The sequence below is a fragment of the Pyrus communis genome, chromosome 11 (genome assembly GCF_963583255.1).
Source record: "Pyrus communis chromosome 11, drPyrComm1.1, whole genome shotgun sequence".
NCBI lineage: Eukaryota > Viridiplantae > Streptophyta > Magnoliopsida > Rosales > Rosaceae > Pyrus > Pyrus communis.
This window is the reverse complement of record NC_084813.1, coordinates 13,911,102-13,931,855: the sequence shown is the minus strand read 5'-3', so window position 1 is coordinate 13,931,855 and position 20,754 is coordinate 13,911,102. Positions and strand designations below refer to the sequence as shown.

General features: G+C 37.3%; 2 protein-coding genes across 3 annotated transcripts; both read left to right on the top strand.

Moving 5' to 3' along the window:
• Positions 1-8,120: 8,120 nt before the first annotated feature.
• On the top strand, positions 8,121-13,066 carry LOC137708450 (uncharacterized membrane protein At1g16860-like). Of its 2 annotated transcripts, XM_068447535.1 has the most exons (5): positions 8,126-8,412; positions 9,207-10,161; positions 11,305-11,460; positions 12,262-12,473; positions 12,592-13,066. In XM_068447535.1, the coding sequence occupies exons 2-5, from the start codon at positions 9,274-9,276 to the stop codon at positions 12,782-12,784; spliced, it is 1,449 nt and encodes a 482-aa protein (XP_068303636.1). In that variant the 5' UTR covers positions 8,126-8,412; positions 9,207-9,273; the 3' UTR covers positions 12,785-13,066. The 2 variants fall into 2 exon arrangements, with proteins under 2 accessions (XP_068303637.1, XP_068303636.1); XM_068447536.1 differs by lacking the exon at positions 11,305-11,460 and having other exon boundaries at positions 8,121-8,412.
• Positions 13,067-14,680: 1,614 nt separating this feature from the next.
• Positions 14,681-19,459, top strand: LOC137708147 (uncharacterized membrane protein At1g16860-like). Its single transcript, XM_068447151.1, has 5 exons — positions 14,681-14,926; positions 16,346-17,321; positions 17,577-17,732; positions 18,144-18,355; positions 18,982-19,459. The coding sequence occupies exons 2-5, from the start codon at positions 16,425-16,427 to the stop codon at positions 19,172-19,174; spliced, it is 1,458 nt and encodes a 485-aa protein (XP_068303252.1). The 5' UTR covers positions 14,681-14,926; positions 16,346-16,424; the 3' UTR covers positions 19,175-19,459.
• Positions 19,460-20,754: the final 1,295 nt, after the last annotated feature.

The following is a 20,754-nucleotide window of genomic DNA, read 5'->3' as shown; positions in this document are numbered from 1 at the left end:
GCACATGAGTCGGAACCACCTAAAGTGGTCTGTACGACAGGCCTGGGTGTAACATATATATACGCTCAAATGCTACGATCACGTGAAGGCTGTGCGAATAATCGCGGGTCACCTATGAGTCGGAACCATCTAAAGTGGTCTGTACGACAGGACTGTGCACCTAACTTGGATCCAAGCTGAGCGTGTGGTGCGGGAGGTGAACATCACGTGAATGACTGTGCCCAACTCTGGGCGGGAGCACTAACACCGGGGGTGCAGGTTATGAGCTCTATATGCATCTCAAATCACTACTGACTGTAAACATAAATCACAACTCACCTAACACTTACCTGTACGTCTGCAGCACCAAACATACATATATATAAACAATTAACAATGCATAAATAACGGCAAAACTATAGGCATAGCATATAACGAATAAACATTCTAAATAAATTTCTAGGAAAATATAAGTATATAGGTATATACAGAAAACCAAAAGCCCACTCACTGGTAAGTGGAAGGGTCGTAACCCCCCTGCCTCGAGTGACCATGCTCGTCTTCGGGATAGGATTCACCTATATGCGAAACAACTATAAAAACGTTAATTTTAAAGCACATAACCAAACTTAAGAAATAACTTCTCATACAATGCTTAAATGGGGTGCTTGAATATACCAACGTGATCTACTCAACCTCAAGAACATCCCCATATTTTTAGAAAAAATTTTCACCGTTGCACGCGCCGGCCAAGGCATGGCCACATGTGCCGGCCACGCGCAGGCACGTGTCTGGCACGCTGACGGCGTCAGTTAACACTGTCAGGAATATTCCGTTAACTTTAACGGATTCCATCAACGGCGTTAGGAATATTCCGTCCAAACTGACGGAATATTCCGTCGTCTTCTCCGGCGAGGCTCCGGCGCCGTCGCCGGCACCGGAAATCGGGAAAATTTCAAATCGTCCTATCTTCTTCGTTTTTCAACCAAATTTCACAAAATTGGTACCAAAATGAAGCTTACAACGAGAGGAACAAGATCATACCACTTTCAAGTGCTAAAATCCACGAAATCTTGCCTAGAAAATACCCCCAACTCCGGCCAACCTCGAAACTCGTGATCCCGACGTTCAAAACCTTCAAACGAACCACCCCGAGTCTCCTAAGGACCTCACCAAGCTTCCTACAAGCTTGAAATTCCCCAAAACATAAGAATTTACATGTGCATGAACAGTACCAAAAATCGGGTATCCCGAGTTCGACGTGAAAACGAAGGTATCCTTATCCGAAATGGGTATGGTTAGACTCCAATGAACCTCACGAGCATGGATATGTACTTTGTTTCTTCGATCTGTGAAGATTTCATGGGTTTGTGTGTGTGTCCGTACGTTTGGATGGAAAATGGGAAGGAAATGGAGCTCGGGACAGGGTGCAGGGATAGGGGAAAGGATGTAGGGTGTAGGTTAGTGTGTGTGTGGCCCAAAACATGCCAACAAAAACCCAAAAATATACACACAACGAAAAAAAAATCACACTAGGGGCAAAATCATCTTTTCATGCGTACGTTTTAAAATTTTCGGAACGGGCTGTCACAGTTAGTGATTTTTCAATATTTGTCGGAATCTAAATATTTTTAGGTTAAAATGTTCATAAAATTAAATTAGGATAGTCTACATAATTTTTTTCTTTTAAAAAATTTACTTTAAGAAAAAAAAATTAGCCTAAATTCATTCTTTAATGATCCGAGGCTAAAATTTTAAACCATAAGGGTTGGAGTAAAAAAACTGTTTCTAAGTTAAAACCTAATTTTTCTGGGTTAAAAATTTTAGGTTTTAGCCCAAGGGTTGAAGATGGTCTTAAAGCTCTATATTAATAAGAAAATAACATTTGACAATTTGAAAAGTACAAAATTTGACATAATACTTCAGATTGCCACATCAACTATTAATTGTAATTTGACTGTTATAATTTGACTTTTCCTTTGGAGACTTATAAGCTTGGAAATCTTCCGAACTCTGAATCTACCAAATATGAAAAAGACAACTATTCCACGTACCAAACATTAGGGGTGCAACTTGGGCAAGTTGGATGGTCAACCCAATCCTAACCCAACTTTTACAATTTGGGATTTGATTTAGGTTGGGTTTTAATTGAGTTCATTCGAGCTCGGATTTAATCGGGTTCGGGTTTACTTGGGTTCGGGTTGCCCAACTTTTTCAAGTTTCAATCGGGTTCATGCAAAGTTTGAATTAAAATACAAGAAATACCAAGGCTAGTACCAAAAGAAAAAAACAGAGAGGAACACTTCATTGTCCAAAGCTAGTACCCCACTCAAGTTTTGTCTTTCGAAGCTCCTGCAAAAAAACAAAGCTAGTACCCAACTGGACATAGATTACAAGCCTCCTTTGAGCAAAAATTGAAGTGTGGCTAGCAGAAAAAAAATTGCTTTCTGTAACTCCATGCACTTTTCTATCATAATCCATCAAAAGTCATTAGTGAATCCTCCACGAAGGTGCAAAGGTCATTGAGAAGCATGTTGCACAGCTAAACCCAATCGGGTTTGGTTAATCAGGTTGGGTTGGGTTAGGCAAATGATCAACCCAACTCAACCCAATCAATGAAGGGGTTGAAATTGGGTTGGGTTCGGACGGGTTATAATTAAGAAAAAAACTTACTTGTTTGGATTTAAAGTCGAGCTGGACATGAATGGGTTCGGGTTGGCCCAACCCAAGTTGCACCTCTACCAAACACAACCTAACTGTAAGTAATATTCATGTTTGTAATACAATATGCCAACTTCATGGAACAAGTCAGCACAAAAAGGAAACCAGAACACTTGATATAACCACTTACTCTAATAGAGTCATATTCTTGATCAATTAGCAAATTCCATATTTTGTAATACCGTCTCTAAGCAATCACTTAAACTGTGGATGGTTATATTCCATCTCTGTTTATTCGTAAACTATACAACATGGTTTAGCTTGCATTTGATTTGTGGGTAACTGCACTTGGAATTGGATTCTTGTCTTCATCATGGTTTGAAAATGAGAGTAATATTAACCCACATTTTTAATTTTATATATGCACACCTTTGTTTATTTTATATTTAAATTAAATAAATCAAAGAGACATAACACAATTGTCCAATGGAAAAATGGGAATGCAATCATTTTCTCTTGTGAAATGACATCTTGACCCATGAAAAAACAATGAAAAAAGTAAAACCCTTCATTCACCATCGGTTTTATTTTCCTTTCCTAAGGGGAACAATAACACCATTAATTACTATTGACTTATTTTTTGTTACGCTCCTTAGAATTTGATTTTGATCTCATTTTTTAGTTTTAAGGGGCCGGTAAAGTTAGCATTGCCAATAATCCTCATCGTCACAAGAGCACCGCTACTAAGTCCTGAAGGGACGAAAAACAAAAGTGAGTGGGCCAAAAAACAGAGTTTTGTAAAAAACCGTTGTTTTCGTGAAGTTATAACCTCTCGTTGTAAAACAAGTAGAGTCTCCCAAAATAACATACTATTCATAAGTACACTATATAGTACCCAACAAATGTAGTAACAAAAGGATACGGGTACAGAATGGTAAAAGTAATAGTGATCACAAATAGTCATTGCTCATTAGATTATGTAAGTACACAAGTCATGCATAAAGTCACTACATGAACATTTGGGTGTATAATTTACATTCTAGTCTACAATCACGTGAAGTTGGCGCTAAGTGCTTACATACATGTCCTAGTTGCCTAATGCAAAACTAGGGACAGGCTAGCACCTACTTGAATCCAAAGTAAACATAAATAGTGCATGTGAACATACACGTGAAGTTGGTCCTTGGCTCGAATAGTACAACTAAAGGTGACACTGTACATACATTTAATAATGAGCATATAGAATCAAAAGTGTGTACATGCCATAGTTATACTCACAAAATAATAATAAAATAACCAAGTGTAGATAGGTATTATTTTCTATGTTAAACATGGCATTTCACACAAATAAACAAAAGTACAAGTATGGAAACTATAATATGATACTACCTTTAAAAGAGAAGACCCACTCACGGTTACGTTGTGAGGTCGTAGCCACCTTACTTAGTTTGTCCTTAGGTACGTTTCACCTAAATGAGGAATTACCATACTAATTAATACTCTAATAAACATTAATGTCAAGAACGTAAATTTTTCCCTTTGTTTGCTCGTTTTGGGAACTAAAACTGGTTGGAACACGTTTCATATGACGTCACATGATGATATGTGTCACCATGCACCGCCCCGCACTGGCATGTCGTCACGCGCAAGACGTTCCACTTGTAGTTCGATAAGAAAGAATGAAACCACATATAGTTCGTGGAAGGTTTTAATGCTTGAGGACGTTCCACCTCATGGTTGCCGGAATTCCCTTCCTATGTACAAGACTGAAAGCCTTTTTGCCTTCAAGTGCCTCATGTCCTCTATAGATGCAATTAATATTAAAAGTAGGTTTTTCATTGGGCGTCAATCTTCCTCTTCATCGGTGAGCTCATATTGATCGGACTTACCTTGATTCGTCTTTTCAGCGGGTTCCTCCTTCTTGGCTTTGTTCTTGACAAACTTTCAGCATGCCCTTGATCGAGTAGTTACTCATTAGGATCCCGGAGCATGCGATAGCTTCGAGTGGTGTGACCATTGTACTAGTGGAAAGAGCAGTACTTATTAGGCTTTTTCTTGGCCAGATGGTCAGGAACAGGTTCGGGCCTTTTGAGGAAAGGTTTATCCTTGGTATTGTGAAGGACGTTGGTGATAGTAGTGTTAAAGCAATGTATTGCTTTGTCTTGGGCTGAGCTGGGTTGTCTTTGCGTCATCTTCTGTCATTCTAATGGGAAGATGGAGGCGGTGTTTTTCGGTTATCTCTTTTCCGATGAGAACGTCTTTCATCATCTGTGTCGGATCTCTTTTTCTAGGTTCTATCATCCTAATCGATGATATCATCAACAATATCAAAGCACTCCGCCAAAGTGGTGTAGTCATACTTTTTCTTATTCAACTTTTGGGAGAAAGGTGAATTGGCATAGAGTCCTTGCTTGAAGTCTATCGTGGCGAACCTATCATCTGGCTTTTTGATCTCGGCCAATTCTGCACGAAATCACTTTAAGTAGCTATACGATACTCATTCTTAGTCTCAGTGGTCATGTTGAAAATAGCTTCGTGATGTTTATGGACATCACAAAACACAAAATAGGTATTTGTGAAGATGTCAGCATGGCTTTCAAAATAGGTATTTGGAAAACCATCTATTAGCAAGTCCTTCCATGGTAGATGGGACCATCTTGCACATCCATGCATCGTCGTTGTTGTACAGAGTCATTGCATTTAGATAAATGCATGATGTAATAATCTGGATTAGAATCTCCACGGAAGTACTTAAAACTAGGCTAAAAGAACTTTTGCGGAGGCGGTGTGATTCAATTATTGAAGAAATAAGGTCTTTACTCTAGTGACAACCTCGCTAGGGAGGTAATTTTGAATATCTCTTTGTAGATCCCCAAGGTTGTCATGATTCAGTGGTTTGCACATCTCTCATTCTTCAGATGACTCCGATTCATCGAAGGTAAGATGTTAGGGTTCTATGCAGGGAGCTAGTGAAGTGTCCAAGGGATTGGAGTTTTGTTAGACTTGGATCCCGCCTACAAAGGTGTGATTGACAATTTGGCCTTTGCGTTGCTCTACCCGTGTGTTCGGATCAACAATCTCAATTAGGGTCAGAACGGATGTCGACGCAATTGGTTGTCCATCTGAAGTTATGGTACTCAAGTTCCCAAAACCAAAGATAAGGACCTCAGTTTGCGGAGTAGCTCCGCTAGAGAAAAGAAAAAGAAATTGGTGTTCGAGGAGTGGGAATGAGTTGTCGCGAATTTTGGAAATGAAGCATAAGGATGGAAATGTTAGGAATGTGGCATGAGGTTTGGTCGTGGGATTCGAAAGAGGGAGGGATGGGGGTGCATTGGGCGTCTGGAAAGAAAGAAAGAAAGAAAGAAAGAAAGAAAGAAAGTTGTAATCGGCTGGAGATCTGAGAAATGACTAGATTCTAGAATTCTAGCTGGAGTAAAAATCAGAAAGGGTGCCTTGGCGGTGAGTGGAGATTTAGCTGGGCTTATCAACACTCTAATATTTATTTTTCTGAAGAATAAAAAAAAAAAAAAACTAATGAAAATGGTTAGAAAACTTTGAGTTTTAATAATAACGACAAAATAAAAGGTAAAGTGAATAGTACCAGGATTGACTTTTTAATGTAAAAATGTGGTTTTTCGTTAAAATGAATAGTACCAAGAGCTTTTCGTTAAAGTTCTCTAAAAAAAAATTGGATTTGTATTAGAAGGTTCTTTTAAGAATAATCATGGGTGGGGAAATATCGTTTCAATTTTTTAATCTTTTGTTGTGGGTGAGAATATATAATGCGGGTGAGGAAATAGGATAATGAGATGGGCTTAGCGCTACCATGAGACGTAGACAAATGACAAAAACCCGCAAAGATAAATTCAACATTGAGAAGAGACACTTACATCTAAAAAAGCCAAATTACCAACCATTGTTTAGACGTTTTATTTTCTAAGTAATCATTTTTCACCATTGCGGTAAAGCATCACCTGCACTATTGTTTGGAATTTAATACATAGCATAGGGAGTTCCATACCCAAGTATCTACTTCAGAATTTTTTTTTTCCAATCACTTGGGAAAACATTTAATGTATTTGTCAATTTAATGTAATTAATGCTAGCGTATAATTGAAAAATTGAACAGTAATGATTTTTATTACTTAACCAAACATGACAATATAAAACAAATGATATTTCCTTAACACGATTTTCTAGCATTTTCGAACACGAGAGATGACATCTGTCATTCCCATTTCATTAACATTGCATTTGGTACGCTTGTGAAGAAAATTGTACAGTGTGCATATTTTTTTTGAAGAAAATTTGATATAACATTATTGGAGCAACTAAAACAATACATGAGAAGATCCTAGGATGAGGGTATTATTTTTGTCTTTGTAAAACTTTTATTGCAAGTTTTTTTTTTTAATATTTTAAATTAATCTACATTTTAAAAAACGGAATTGAAATTCTGATAAAGAGGGTGTGACTGTGTGAGCATCTCTAATATTGTAGGTTATGTTAAAATATTTTCATATTATTTTTTCTTAAACTTAACAACTCAAGCTCTATTTTTTATCTTGAAACTCACAAACAACAATGTAATTTTATAACTTTTATTATTTAGTAAAAATTTAATTTTCTCTCTCCTCCTAGCTTAAATTTAGCTAGTTTGCATATACTTAAGATCGCTAGTCATTTAACTAACCTGTTGGAGTATGATTTGTTTTGCAGTTTTTTGTCAAAGTAGCCAAAAAGCCTCTTTTAACCAGGCTGTTGAAGATGCTTTGAGCTAACTAACTGCACCATGTTTGTTTAGTTTTTTTTATTAGAAAATAAATACATTAAAGGGGAAAAGTCTCGAGAACAACCAGTACTAAAGCGATATAAGCCTAAAGCAGAGACAACACAAACAAAAATTATGTGATCCCAAATATAAAAATCCGAACTGCCAACGCCTACACTAATGACAGCATCAACAAGGAAATTGGCCTCTTTTAGTTTGGTTTTGTTTTGCTTGAGTAGTAGGATTTGAGCTGACGTTATTTACTCTATGATGATTAATAAGTTTTAATGAATAAAGACTACTGTATTTCTCAAGGATGGTAGATTCTGATCTTACGTTAAAAAGTACTCCTAGGACTAAATAGTGACCTTCAAAATTCATGATATTAAAGATATTAATTGAATATAAATTAAGAGAAAAAAAGCTGCAAATATATATATATATATATAAATGTATATAACACAAAAAAAAAATGGAAAAAATTGGGACAAATGCAAAAGAAATAGGGAGAGGGTGGGAGGTTGAAGGTGACTTTTGAGATAATTTTGAAACAATATGTTTTTGTTTATCCAAAGTCATTTTTTACACAGTTTGGTGGGTTTTGCCGGATGAGACAACCTACCAGTTGTTGCGGCTCTTTCAAGAGTGAGAAAGAGAGAGACTTTTTTAGAGAGAGAGAGAGACAGAAAAAAAGCATTTGAGAGACAGAGACAACAGATTGTGACTGCTCTAGAGATGGGATCTCACTCCCACCAGCAGAATCATTACTACTATTATCACCACTTCAACCACTGTGTTTGATCCATTTCAGCAACTAAAATATTTTCCTTCTTCTTCCTTTTCAGGTATTACTCTTACCCTTTGCCCCATTTTTCTTCCCATTTTGCCCCTTCCCCATTGCCACCAATCTGCTCTGAAGATTGAAGAACCCATATCAAACTTTTGCTCATTTCTGTAGATCTTCCACATTGCCATGGTTATAGTTCAAAATGGTGATCTGGGTATGCTTTGTTTCTCTGATTTGGGCTCTGAAAGTTGTCCCTTTTATTTATTTTTATATTTGGGAATGTCATGGTTTTCGTTATAGCTTTGCTAAAACTGGAGAATTTTGTGTTGTTTTTCGTGTTTTATTGAATGTCTGCTATCGATTTAGTCCCTTTTTTTGTACTCTGATTGGTTGATGAGAAAATGTGGAAAGGAAACAACTTTTGAATGGGTTTTGTCAGTTCTTGTTAAAAAAGATGACAGAAAGCTTATGGGAGCAAAGCTATCTAGGGCTTTTTTAGGAGTTTTGTTTGGCTACGTATCAATTATTTTTGGGATCCAGAAAGAACCAGAAGTCCTGCAATCCCTACTTGTTGCTTCAGATCTTTCATTAATGAAATTTGTTCTAAAGATGACCGATTTCTGAGTCTCTGACCGGAATCTTTGTAATTAGTAAATGATTTGTTTTACTTGCAATACTGTTGTAGTTTTAAGCATTGTTGTCTAACTTTTTAGGTTGCAAAAATTAAGAACAGCACTCTGTGCCACCCCATAACAAACTTTTGCTCTCAGGACTTGATCTTGGAGACATGTTCGTATGTTCGCAATTTAGTAATGCCGTGCCTCAGTTTGAAGGTTTAGAAGATAATCGTTATATCAAGATTGCTTGCTTTTCCGTTGCTATATCCTGGTGTGGTTGATTGGGTCACATTATTATACCTTTCACATTTATTCCTTGATTGCCTCAAGTATTCATGCTAGTTAACAATCATATGAACAAGAACTGATTGCCTCTCCTTCTCCCTCACAGTAGGACATTGAGTATCTCTGAGTCATCCATTCTCGTGCCTTTATTCTGTGCCTCTGAAAGAAGCTTGATGGGTTCCAGATTCCCATCTCATCAGCTCAGCAATGGTCTCTATGTGTCAGGTAGGCCTGAGCAGCCAAAAGAAAGGGCCCCTACGATGGGCTCAACTGCTATGCCCTATACGGGTGGTGACATCAAGAAGTCAGGAGAGCTGGGGAAAATGTTTGACATCCCTATGGATGGGTCCAAGTCTAGGAAATCCGGGCAATTGACCAGTGCTCCTTCAAGGACCGGATCATTTGGAGGTGCGGGTTCACATTCAGGTCCTATCATGCCTAATGCTGCAGCTCGGGCAAGCTATACAACATCAGGTCCTGTATCATCTATAGGCATGACAGGTTCTGTTTCAGTAAAGAAGACTAATTCCGGGCCACTCAACAAGCATGGTGAACCATTGAAGAAGTCTTCTGGCCCTCAATCTGGTGGAGTGACACGTCAAAACTCTGGCCATATTCCACCTGTTCTTCCCACAACAGGACTTATCACATCTGGTCCCATTTCTTCAGGTCCTCTAAATTCCTCAGGAGCCCCTAGAAAGGTATCTGGACCTTTAGAGTCTAAGGGATCAATGAAATTACAAGGTTCCTCAGTTACTCACAATCCAGCAGTGACTACTCTTGGCCAAGATGAGTTTTCTTTCAGGAGGAACTTCCCAAAGACAATATTATGGTCTGTGGTACTGATATTTGTGATGGGGTTCATAGCTGGTTGTTTTATTCTTGGAGCAGTCCACAATGCCATACTCCTTGCTGTTGTGGGAATTCTTTTCGCTGGAGTTGCTGCTTTGTTCACATGGAATTCTTGTTGGGGAAGAAACGCTATCATAAATTTCATTTCTCGGTATCCTGATGCTGAGCTCAGAACTGCAAAGAATGGGCAGTACATGAAAGTCTCTGGGGTATGTAACATAGCTAATGCTGATATCTTATATTTCTATCTCCTCTAATTGGTTTATTTTCCAATTGATATTTATATTTAGTCGGTACTTTTGTTCCCTGCATTAGATCTCAAATACCATCACCAAGTTGTTTTTCACTTTGTGTGTGTGTCTTTTCCACCTTACTTAGAACTGAACATATATAAGATTTACTTCTTTTTACTTTGATTTCACCTTATTAAATTGCACTTTTCACAACTACCCATCTGTGTTCCTCCACTGATTTGTATACGAGAGATGACATCTTTTATCAAGAACTGAAATGGTGTGAGTAAAGGAAGAATAGATGATTTAATCTGTTTACGTGAAAGTGGGAAATGACAAAGTACACAATCAGGTTGGACTTTTTTAACATTTTAATGTGGCATAGTGCAACTGTGTAAATAATCTTTAAATGTTTGAAAAATTTCTACTTTGACATGTAAATACATGTATAAAAATCTCTTTCTGTATGCTAATCTGAAGATATAAAGAAAGTGGGTGAGTTTCTTTCTTCTTTTTCAAAGGAAAAAAGTGTTTGTACTTTTACATGTTCTTTTATATTTTTACGCATATGTCATACAGTGTTTCCAAGAAAAATATATGTGGTTTCTTTCCCTAAATTGGGATATTTATTGTTCTAAGTTGATGTCAAATGGGAAGTCCTTTATCAGCTACCTAGCCTGAAGATGGTAAATATAGTCAGGGTCCATTCGTTAGAGAGTAAGGTTGAGCCTGTTTGTAACAAAACTTTACATCTATTAAGTCATAAACTTTCAAATTTTAACGAATTATGACCTTTTACTCTTACTCTAATAAAACAAATCCAAAACCTAGAATATTCTTAGAATAAAGCGGTAGCGTGTAGGTGCAACATGAACATTACCAAGCTAAAACCTTGTTATTTCCTACGTTGAAATAAAAATAAGTAGACACTTCACCTGCAAAAGAATGCCGAAATCAAAAGATGGTAATCAGAACTACCAAGGAGGCACTCCAGCAGGCCAAAAGATTTTATGAGTCATGCTTAGCCTTGTGCAGCTTCTCTTGCAAGGTAGCGGCTGCTGCGTCTGTATTTGCATTCATTAGCATGTGTTTTAATGATATTTTTGGTAATTCTTGAAGGTGGTTACCTGTGGTAACGTTCCCCTTGAGTCATCCTTCCGCAGAGTTCCCAGATGTGTTTACACATCTACGAGTTTATATGAGTACCGAGGATGGGGTTCCAAACCAGCAAACCCTACACATCGTCGGTTTACATGGGGACTTAGATCATCGGAGGTTAGTAACTGAATCCTTTAGCATTATGTAGCATGAATACTCTATTGGAGAACCATACCCACTACGGAATATGGATATGTTAACCTTTGAATACTTTGCAACATGTATCTGACTGTAATCAGATCCATTTAGACTTCTCATAGTTACTCACATATTTTTGAAATTATATTTAGGCACTTCTTGAGAGTTTGATGGCATTAAACATGTAAAAGTTTAACTGAATAACAAAAGACAGCACACAAATATAATTAGTATATCCTTGCCACATTTTTCTCATGAGAATTGTTATTTCGTACGTATTGCTTCAAAATTTGTGTTCATAACTTCATGTTAATGCTTAAGGGCCTTTTAATTTTATTAGCCTTGTAGTATGTTTCCTCTTGGGCTCATTTTCTACTGATTTTTTAATTCAATTCAGTGCCTTTCATGAGTGAAATTATACATTCTTTCCGTTTTTGAGTAAAACAATTGTAAAGAGAGATTTTATTCCTTTTTTTTAATCAAATCAGGGACCTTGTTCTTTTTACAAACAAGAAAAGAAGGAATAAATTACAAAAGATTTTGCGTGAGGTGAAGTGGTTGATTGACTTTGTGATGTATGTACTACACATTTGAGTTACCGCTTTCTGTCTACAAAGTTTCTTCTGCTAATCCTTTTTCTTTCGTAAAAAAGGATTTCCATATATTACGTAAATGCCTTAGTTGACAACTGGAGGACTGATGTGCATGAAGCGATGCTGTTGTTTTGAGTTTAAAGATCTTTATGCTGAAGTGTACTCGTTTGTCTATGTTGCTTGACAGAGGCATGTAGCAGACTTCTACATCTCTGATTTCCAGTCTGGTTTGAGAGCATTAGTTAAGACCGGCTATGGAGCAAGAGTTACTCCTTACATTGATGAGTCCGTCATTATTGACGTTAACCCAGAGAACAAAGACATGTCTCCTGACTTTCTCAGGTGGTTGGCAGAGCGGAATCTTTCAAGTGATGACCGTACAATGCGATTGAAAGAAGGGTAAAAACTTATCACTTATCTAATCCATTGTACGTTCTTGCAACTATTTTTAAGAAATGCATGAATCAGTTTACTCCGAGTCAATCTTGCATAACTGCAAGTGATGTTCGTTTTGTAGGTACATCAAGGAAGGTAGCACGGTAAGTGTGATGGGAGTTGTCCAGAGAAATGACAATGTGCTTATGATCGTCCCTCCACCTGAGCCATTGACAACTGGATGCCAGTGGAGCAATTGTATTTTTCCAGCTAGCCTTGAGGGGGTGGTTTTGAGATGCGAAGACTCCTCGAAAAACGATGTAATACCAGTTTAGTTGTTTGTGCTCCAAGAAACATTTTCGGGTATTTAATCTTTTGAGAAATATTTTGTTCCCAATGTGAAAATTGATGGGGGTGGTGTTGTAGTGATAAACAGTGACGAGCTTGACGGTTTAAGACGACGTGATTTTTTTCCTCTCCTTGTGTATAGATTTTAGAAATTTATTGTCCATTGTTTTTCCTAGGGTTTGAAAGTGTCTGTAATGGTGTGGCTTCTTGTAGTGAGGGATTTTACAAGTTTGAGAAGACTCTGTTCTAAAGGAAAGTGTTATATAATTCGTCAGTTTATTTTTTGTTTTTGTTCATCCCTTTGCCTCTCTCAAATTTGCTTTCTTCTCTCACAATCTGCACGGTTTTCACCCTTTTGACTTGATTAAATGAAGTAGTTTCTCTTGTGATGCACGAGGCAACTGGCCGGTTCATCATTCGTCATAAAAAAATTTAGAAATCCTATGGAGAATAGGATACTCTGAATGTTTTAACGTTAGATCTTGGTATTTTTTAACTTTTAAATAAAGATCTAACTGCTAAAACATCTAATGTATTCATACTTCGGGTCACTATAGAAAATCCCCATTGATTGATCGTATCATTTTTCTTATTTTTGGTTCGATTCTCATCAAAAACGAATTTGAATCACGTTATTGCTATCCTATAGTGAGGCTTAACTCACTCGCCCAACTCTTTATTGCAGATAATTTGTTTAATAAAAAAAAAGGTTCCTAGAAGTGTGTTTCTAGCATGTGTATTTTTTCAAAAAGTGTCTATGTGACCTAGAAACACCGTTTAAGTTTTTCTCTAAAGCGTAGTTACAAATACTTTTTGGTTGTTAGAAGTACTTGTAGCCCTCCCATTATTAATTCCAAACATACCCCCTGAAGAGTTTGAACATTTTCAAGCTATGGAAACAATTTTCAACTTTCTTTTCACACATTAATTTTTACATGAGTAACGTTAGGGAGATTAAATTTGTTAACTAAATTTGTTAAACTAAATGACATGAAAGTTGATGATTGAATTATTACTTGAGTGTTGATAAACGTACTCATTCTTATTGGTAACACAACACTTAGTTTGTAAATTTTATCTACAAATTCCCTAGCATTACCAACAATTAAGGATGATGTGGTGAGTACAATCTATTTACTCACCAGTTTATAGTAGTTTCCAAACCAACAAGATCCTCTCGGGATTCTTTTGGTGAGGATCCTGGAAATCCATGAATTGTGTCCGTTCATCGTACATCGTGCGATCAGTTTTTGTCAAGTACTGTTTGTGTTTAATTTAAAATAAAAATATTTTAAAATAATTTCTGACTGCATGATGTACGATGAACCAACACGATAAACATATCCTTAGAATCTTCACAAAGAGGATCTGACGAAGATTCGGATTCGTTTCCAAAAGTAAACTCATGTTTTTGGCATTATGGGTCATCCGATTTAAAGAACTTTCCTATTGCATGTGGCATGTCTGATCCTTTCAATACATATCTTGTAGAGCTTATCTGACACGTTATATTACTAGACTGTAACTTCAAAATTTTATCATAATGTACGTACACATTCATAATTTAGCAATAGAACAGATCGTAGTATCGTACTATCTAGCAAACGAATTTTTCCTAATGAGTCTATTCAATAATGAATCCTTGGAACTTATCAACTCAAATCCTTAAAAAGTTTAAAAATATTAATTTGTTTTATGAAAATTACATAGAATTGCATAATTAGTACTCTTTCTTAATATGTGTTATTTGATCTTCTTCATTTTATTTGATTTAACGATCGGATATGACGGTGGACAATTAAGAGTGTAGAATTACCTAATAAAATATGTGTACCTTAGTACTAAGCAAAATCACAATTTCTTTGGGCTTGGAGGTTTTTGACCGGACGAGACAAACACACCAGTTGTTCCCTCTTGCCTGCGCCTCTACCTCTCTCTCTCTCTCTCTCTCTCTCTCTCTCTTCACACACTCTCTCTCTAGCTAGTGAGAGAAACAAACAGAAACCCCAAAAGAGATTTTAGAGAGAGAAAGTCTGAGATTTTTCTTTTGTGGGTGCTGTCTGTCCTTATCAGTGAAGCCATTATGTCTCCAAATCTCCAGATTTCAGCTGCCCCTGCTGCTCCTTCAGGTATGTCTGTGCAGAACTATTCCTAAATTTCCATTTGGCCCCTGTCCATGTGAAATTTTTTCTCTTTAGTCAGCTACTATTTGACTGAGAGTTTCAGAATCAATCTATGCTTGTTTTGTTAGATCTTTTCGATTTTCTTAGTTTTTGCTCGTAATGGTTATCTTGGTATCCTTTATTTTGTTGATTTGGGCTGAAAGATTGGACATTTGGGTGGTTGGTGCTTGAAGATTGCGCCATTTTGATGAAATTTTCCATTTTGGGAATGGTAATGCTCGCTATTAACCTTCCGTGAAATCTGGGTTGGTTTTTGTTTCCTTGAGTTTTGTTTGGTTGCTGAGAAAGTTTGGGTAGAGAAATTGGAAGGGACATGCTTGAATTTTCATTGTTGTTGCATTGGAATTTCGGTATTGCTAAAACCCCCGTTAAACTCTGTTAAACTCTGCAGCACTTGATGTTTGGTGTTCGTGCAAAACATTGATTTGGGCTTGATTTGTTAATTTGATTTGAGATGCAAATTTAGTTTTTCCATCTTTCTAAAAATGGAAGATTCTGAATTTCTGATACTTCCTCCTAATTATCTGATTATTGCTTCTGACCTTCTAAAACATGATTTATATTTTAAATGGTTTTCTTAGTGATCCTTTAATTAATTCAGTTGGTTGTCCATGATATTGTTCTTTCGAGTTATGATGGTGCTTTGAATTGATATACTGCTTTTGTTGTATAAAGTTAAATGTGCATATGATTTTTGAACCGTGGATTCTTATGTGACTTGACGTCTATAATAGGCTCTCCACTCCAACTCAAGGAAACTACAGTGAATCAATTTTTTGCTTATTGCTTCGTCTCTACTTTCATGATCTTCATAAACAAGATGTTATGTGCACATGCACATTCATACATACAGAGATTGGTTTTGTTTCCTTGACTTCGATGATGAAACTTTGGTTCCTTGGAGGGTTGGTGTTTCATAAGTGGCACAAATCATAACCACATTATAAGCATTATACTTGATAAGTTATTTCTTGTATATTCTCTGAAACTCTAATTGTATATTTAGTGCGAGTATTTTTAAATAGAGGAAAATGGTTGTACACTTGTAGAGGTAATTATAGGTTGTCGTGTGGTTATATATAGAAGAAAAAACATGGCATGGGTTTAGACTATTTCAGTGGTGGTGTATGAATTAGGATTGCATTGTGATAAATTTTCCAGCACATACGAAAGAAGCATATAAAATTTTAAAATGTTTTAGCTTTACTGGAGATCTGAGATGGCATCATAGTCTAATTCTTTGTGGCCATTCTCTGCAGTTCATTTATGTTTTAGTTTATTGTGTGCGGCTTTGGGTTACTATTTGGTTTTTAGATAAGCAATAAGTGATGATGTTAACTTTTTTGGTGCCTCTTTTTTCCGTAGGAGGATCACATCACTGAACTGCTAGTCTGCTAGTTGATTTTATTGTGTAATATCTTGTCGGATCTTTCAAAAGAGCAAGATGGGTTCCAGATTCAATTCTCATCAACTCAGTAATGGCCTTTACGTATCAGGCCGGCCAGAGCAACCAAAGGAAAGGACTCCAACTATGAGCTCAGTTGCCATGCCCTATACTGGTGGAGATATCAAGAAGTCAGGAGAACTAGGGAAGATGTTTGATATCCCTACGGATGCCTCTAAGTCTAGAAAATCTGGACCTATAACTGGTCCTCCTTCAAGGACTGGATCTTTCGGAGGTGCTGCTTCACATTCAGGACCAATCCCTAATGCTACAGTTCGTGCTGGCCATACCACATCAGGTCCCGTATCATCTGGAGGCATGCCTGGTTCTGCTTCCTTAAAGAAGTCAAATTCTGGACCACTGAATAAGCATGGGGAACCTCTAAAGAAGTCGTCTGGTCCTCAATCTGGTGGGGTAACACCAACTGCCCGCCAAAACTCAGGACCTCTTCCTCCAGTTCTCCCTGCAACAGGTCTCATTACATCTGGACCCATTTCTTCTGGTCCACTAAATTCTTCTGGTGCCCCTCGTAAGGTATCTGGTCCTTTGGAATCAATGGGTTCAATGAAAGTACATGGATCCTCCATTGTTCACAATCAGGCCATTACTACTCTTAGCCAAGATGACGAATTTTCGTTTAGGAAGAACTTCCCAAAGCTAATTATGTGGTCTTTGATTCTTCTTTTCGTGATGGGGTTCATAGCTGGTGGTTTTATTCTAGGTGCAGTCCACAATGCAATTCTCCTCATCGTGGTTGTGATCCTTTTCGGTGCAGTTGCTACACTATTTACATGGAATACTTATTGGGGAAGACGAGCAATCATAGGTTATATTTCTAGTTATTCAGATTCCGAGCTTAGGACTGCAAAGAATGGGCAATTTGTGAAGGTGTCAGGGGTAAGTTTGATGGATTTGAAATTGTGGCGTATAAATCTTAATAAGATCTCCGAAGGAGGGCGAGATGGAGATACATTGGGGCATTTAATTTCTGGAAATTTTATTTCTGTATAACGTTTATCTTCTAGATTCTAATACCAATGAGATGGGTTTGTGGATATTTTTTTTTTTTGGGGGGTGGAGCTTGGTTACTGTTCTATATTTGTTGAGAACCAGTAATTTTTTTACAATTCTTATCTGGTTCTGTTTTTGAAGGTGGTCACTTGTGGTAATCTGCCCCTTGAGTCGTCCTTTCAAAAGATTCCAAGATGTGTGTATACATCTGCAAGTTTATATGAGTATCGAGGATGGGGTTCAAAAGCTGCCAACCCTACACATCGTCGCTTTACTTGGGGGCTCAGGTCCATAGAAGTGAGTAACTGAAACGTAGCTATTATTTGATGGATAAAGCGTAGTCCTTCTCTTTTTTCTGTTCTTTCCTTTTCTTATTAGGATGGGGATCTGGGGTTTTCAAATTAACTAACTGATTTTATTTTTTTCATTAACTTTCAAAAGATTTAAGACTTTGAGGTTGGCAAATTTTGCATGCAGGTAAAATTGTGACAGTTTTGATGTGTTTCAAAGTTGACAGAGTGTACAACTCTAAATTGCCTATCTGCTAAGTGCTGCTATTTGAATTGTTTTTATGTATATATGTTTCTGCTCAGTTGTTGCAAGGAGCTGTTACATGGTGATGCCTTGGGACTTCTGTGGCTACCAGGCTTGAAAATTCTTGTTCTTTACACACCTATGACTCAAAGTTCTGTTTATGTCATTTGACAGAGGCGTGTGGTAGATTTTTACATCTCTGATTTCCAATCTGGGTTAAGAGCATTGGTAAAGACTGGCTCTGGGGCAAGGGTGACTCCTTATGTTGATGATTCAATTGTCCTTGATGTGAATCCGGAACATGAAGAGCTGTCTCCAGAGTTTATTAGATGGCTGGGAGAGAGGAAACTTTCAAGCGATGATCGTATTATGCGGTTGAAAGAAGGGTAATAGCTCTGTCATACAATTAACTTTTTTTGGTGTAAATTTTAGAGTTATGCAATTAATTTTACCTTGAAGCTCATTTTTAATCACTTTAATGACAATTGCTTCTATGAGATTCCCCCGCATAATTTATATTTCTTATAGATGCGTAAAACTTAGGTGCCTGTGATAAGGATTATATAGTGTAATTTTGAATAGCCAGTGTTCATGTTCTCTGGAGGTGTAAACCGTGGGATGTAGCAGTTTCAACTTTCTACTGAGCTTGGGTTTTTCGGTGGAGGCATTTGATGAATTTGGGGTGGCCAATGTGCAGATATGGTTGTTTGGTTTGTTCAGGTTGAAAATTACTCCAGCTGTTTATCGCCACCCTTTCCTATGCAACCCAGAACTTTACCCTTGCGATAGTTGAGTCAGCCAACCAACTCGGTACTAAATCTAAGTAAGGAAATACTTAATTAGATTATTTAAAGACAATAAATTGGAGTTTGTATTGGAACTTAAGTGCGTTTTGTAGCTGTCAACTATTGATCCACGCGACGGTAGGGATAATATTGTATACAAGTAGCGTGAATTTGATAGATGCGAACTAATGTGGCTGTACATCTAACCTGCGGTGTCGTATTTGCAGGTACATTAAAGAAGGAAGCACAGTTAGTGTAATGGGAGTTGTCCAAAGAAATGAAAATGTGCTGATGATTGTGCCTCCACCTGAGCCGGTCACGACAGGATGCCAGTGGGCCAAATGTATCTTTCCAGCCAGCCTCGAGGGTATTGTGTTGAGATGTGATGATGCATCAAAGAATGATGTCATCCCAGTTTAGCAGTAAAAGTAAATTGCGGACTTACCCTTTTAGGTATTGCTCTTTCGAGAGTATATTCTTTACCTCTATTATTATTGTTATTAATTATTATTGATGTTGGCGATGATGGTAGGAGTGAAGAAGTTGTGTCCGTAACAGATTAAGACGGGGGTGGCGGTGTTTATTCGTTTAACTTGGTGTATAGTTTTGTGTTGTGTTTTTTTGTTTCTAGGTTTTGAAAGCTTTTGTAAGCAAGGAATTTACATGTTTAATCTGATTGAGTTAATGAATGTGAAATAGAAAGAATTTGTATATCATATTTTCCCAATGCTTACATTTGTCTTTCAGATTTGCAATAATTATAGTAATTTCAGTTTTTATACTTAAATGTGTGCGGGTTTAGGGTCGAATTCTGCAGCTTCGGTGTTAATTTTGAAATGCATTTGTCTTGCTGCTGTAATAAATCTGCAGCTTTATGGTTTATCTATATGCTTTTTGGCTTTGATGTTGTAATAAATATGCGGCTTCATTTATTTATTTATTTATTTTTTTTTTCAGTAGAGCGATAGTGTTAGTGGGTTTATAGTTAGTTGTTATGGGGGAGATCGGTGGGGATCGAACTTGCAGCATGGATAAAAGGTAGGTTTGGGTGTGGTAGGGCTCATAACCGGTAAGGATCTGTACATTCTCACCCTCTTAGACCAACCTTCAATGGTGGGCTAAAAGCCAAATTACCTTTCAAAATTTCTCTCCAAACCCAATCCAACCCAAGGGGAAAATTTGAGCTAAATGCTAAATGCTAAACCAAGGCCAAATTCCCTCTAAAATTTAGCCTAGAAATCGGAGTAGACTCTATCCAATATTTATCAGAATTTAAATTTTTTTAGATTAAAATGTTCATAAAATTAATTTACGATAGTCTATATATTTATTTAAAAAAAAAAAATAATTTAAAATAAAAAAATAACCTAAGTTCATTCTTTAATAATCTCGGGCTAAAATTTTAAGCTAGAACGGTTAGAGCAGAAAAATTGTTTCTGGGCTAAAAACTAAATTTTCCGAGTTAAAATATTTAGCTTTTAACCCAACTATTGAAAATGGTCTTAAGATTGCTGATGCGCAATTGTCGTGCCGGTACTGAGCCGTCAGACAACTGTGCGACGTAACATTGATGCCCCATCGTGCTCAATGGGGCGTTGCCTCGGGACCCAAAAGTCACATTAATCAACCAGGTGGTGAATTCTCCGATAAGAAAAACTCGGGCAATGCCGGCTGTTATTCCCGCCTTGAGCACTAACAAACCATTGTCAGTGACCATGAATACAAGGGCAACTCCAACAACTTCTCCTATCATTGCACCACCAATTGATGTTGTAATTGTTACAGCGTCACGCGCCACCGTTTGAAGTGGGTTGTTTGCTGAAAATATGTCCCATACCGTAATACCTGCAGAAAAAATAAGAACGGCTATGCCAGCAGCCCCAAGCATGACAGGGTTACCTTGATATTTGCCCGCCCGGATGCAAATATGATTTTGCGGAACACCTGCCTACATAGGAGAAAGCACTGTTCTAAAAATCCCACCGTCCCGATTTATGCCT

Excerpts from the sequence above, each read along its gene's own strand:
- LOC137708147 (XM_068447151.1), top strand. The coding sequence starts at position 16,425 with ATGGGTTCCAGATTCAATTCTCATCAACTCAGTAATGGCCTTTACGTA. Across the intron at positions 17,322-17,576 it reads AATTTGTGAAGGTGTCAGGG|GTGGTCACTTGTGGTAATCT; the intron begins GTAAGTTTGATG and ends CTGTTTTTGAAG. Across the intron at positions 17,733-18,143 it reads GGGGGCTCAGGTCCATAGAA|AGGCGTGTGGTAGATTTTTA; the intron begins GTGAGTAACTGA and ends GTCATTTGACAG.
- LOC137708450 (XM_068447535.1), top strand. The coding sequence starts at position 9,274 with ATGGGTTCCAGATTCCCATCTCATCAGCTCAGCAATGGTCTCTATGTG. Across the intron at positions 11,461-12,261 it reads GGGGACTTAGATCATCGGAG|AGGCATGTAGCAGACTTCTA; the intron begins GTTAGTAACTGA and ends GTTGCTTGACAG. Across the intron at positions 12,474-12,591 it reads ACAATGCGATTGAAAGAAGG|GTACATCAAGGAAGGTAGCA; the intron begins GTAAAAACTTAT and ends TTCGTTTTGTAG.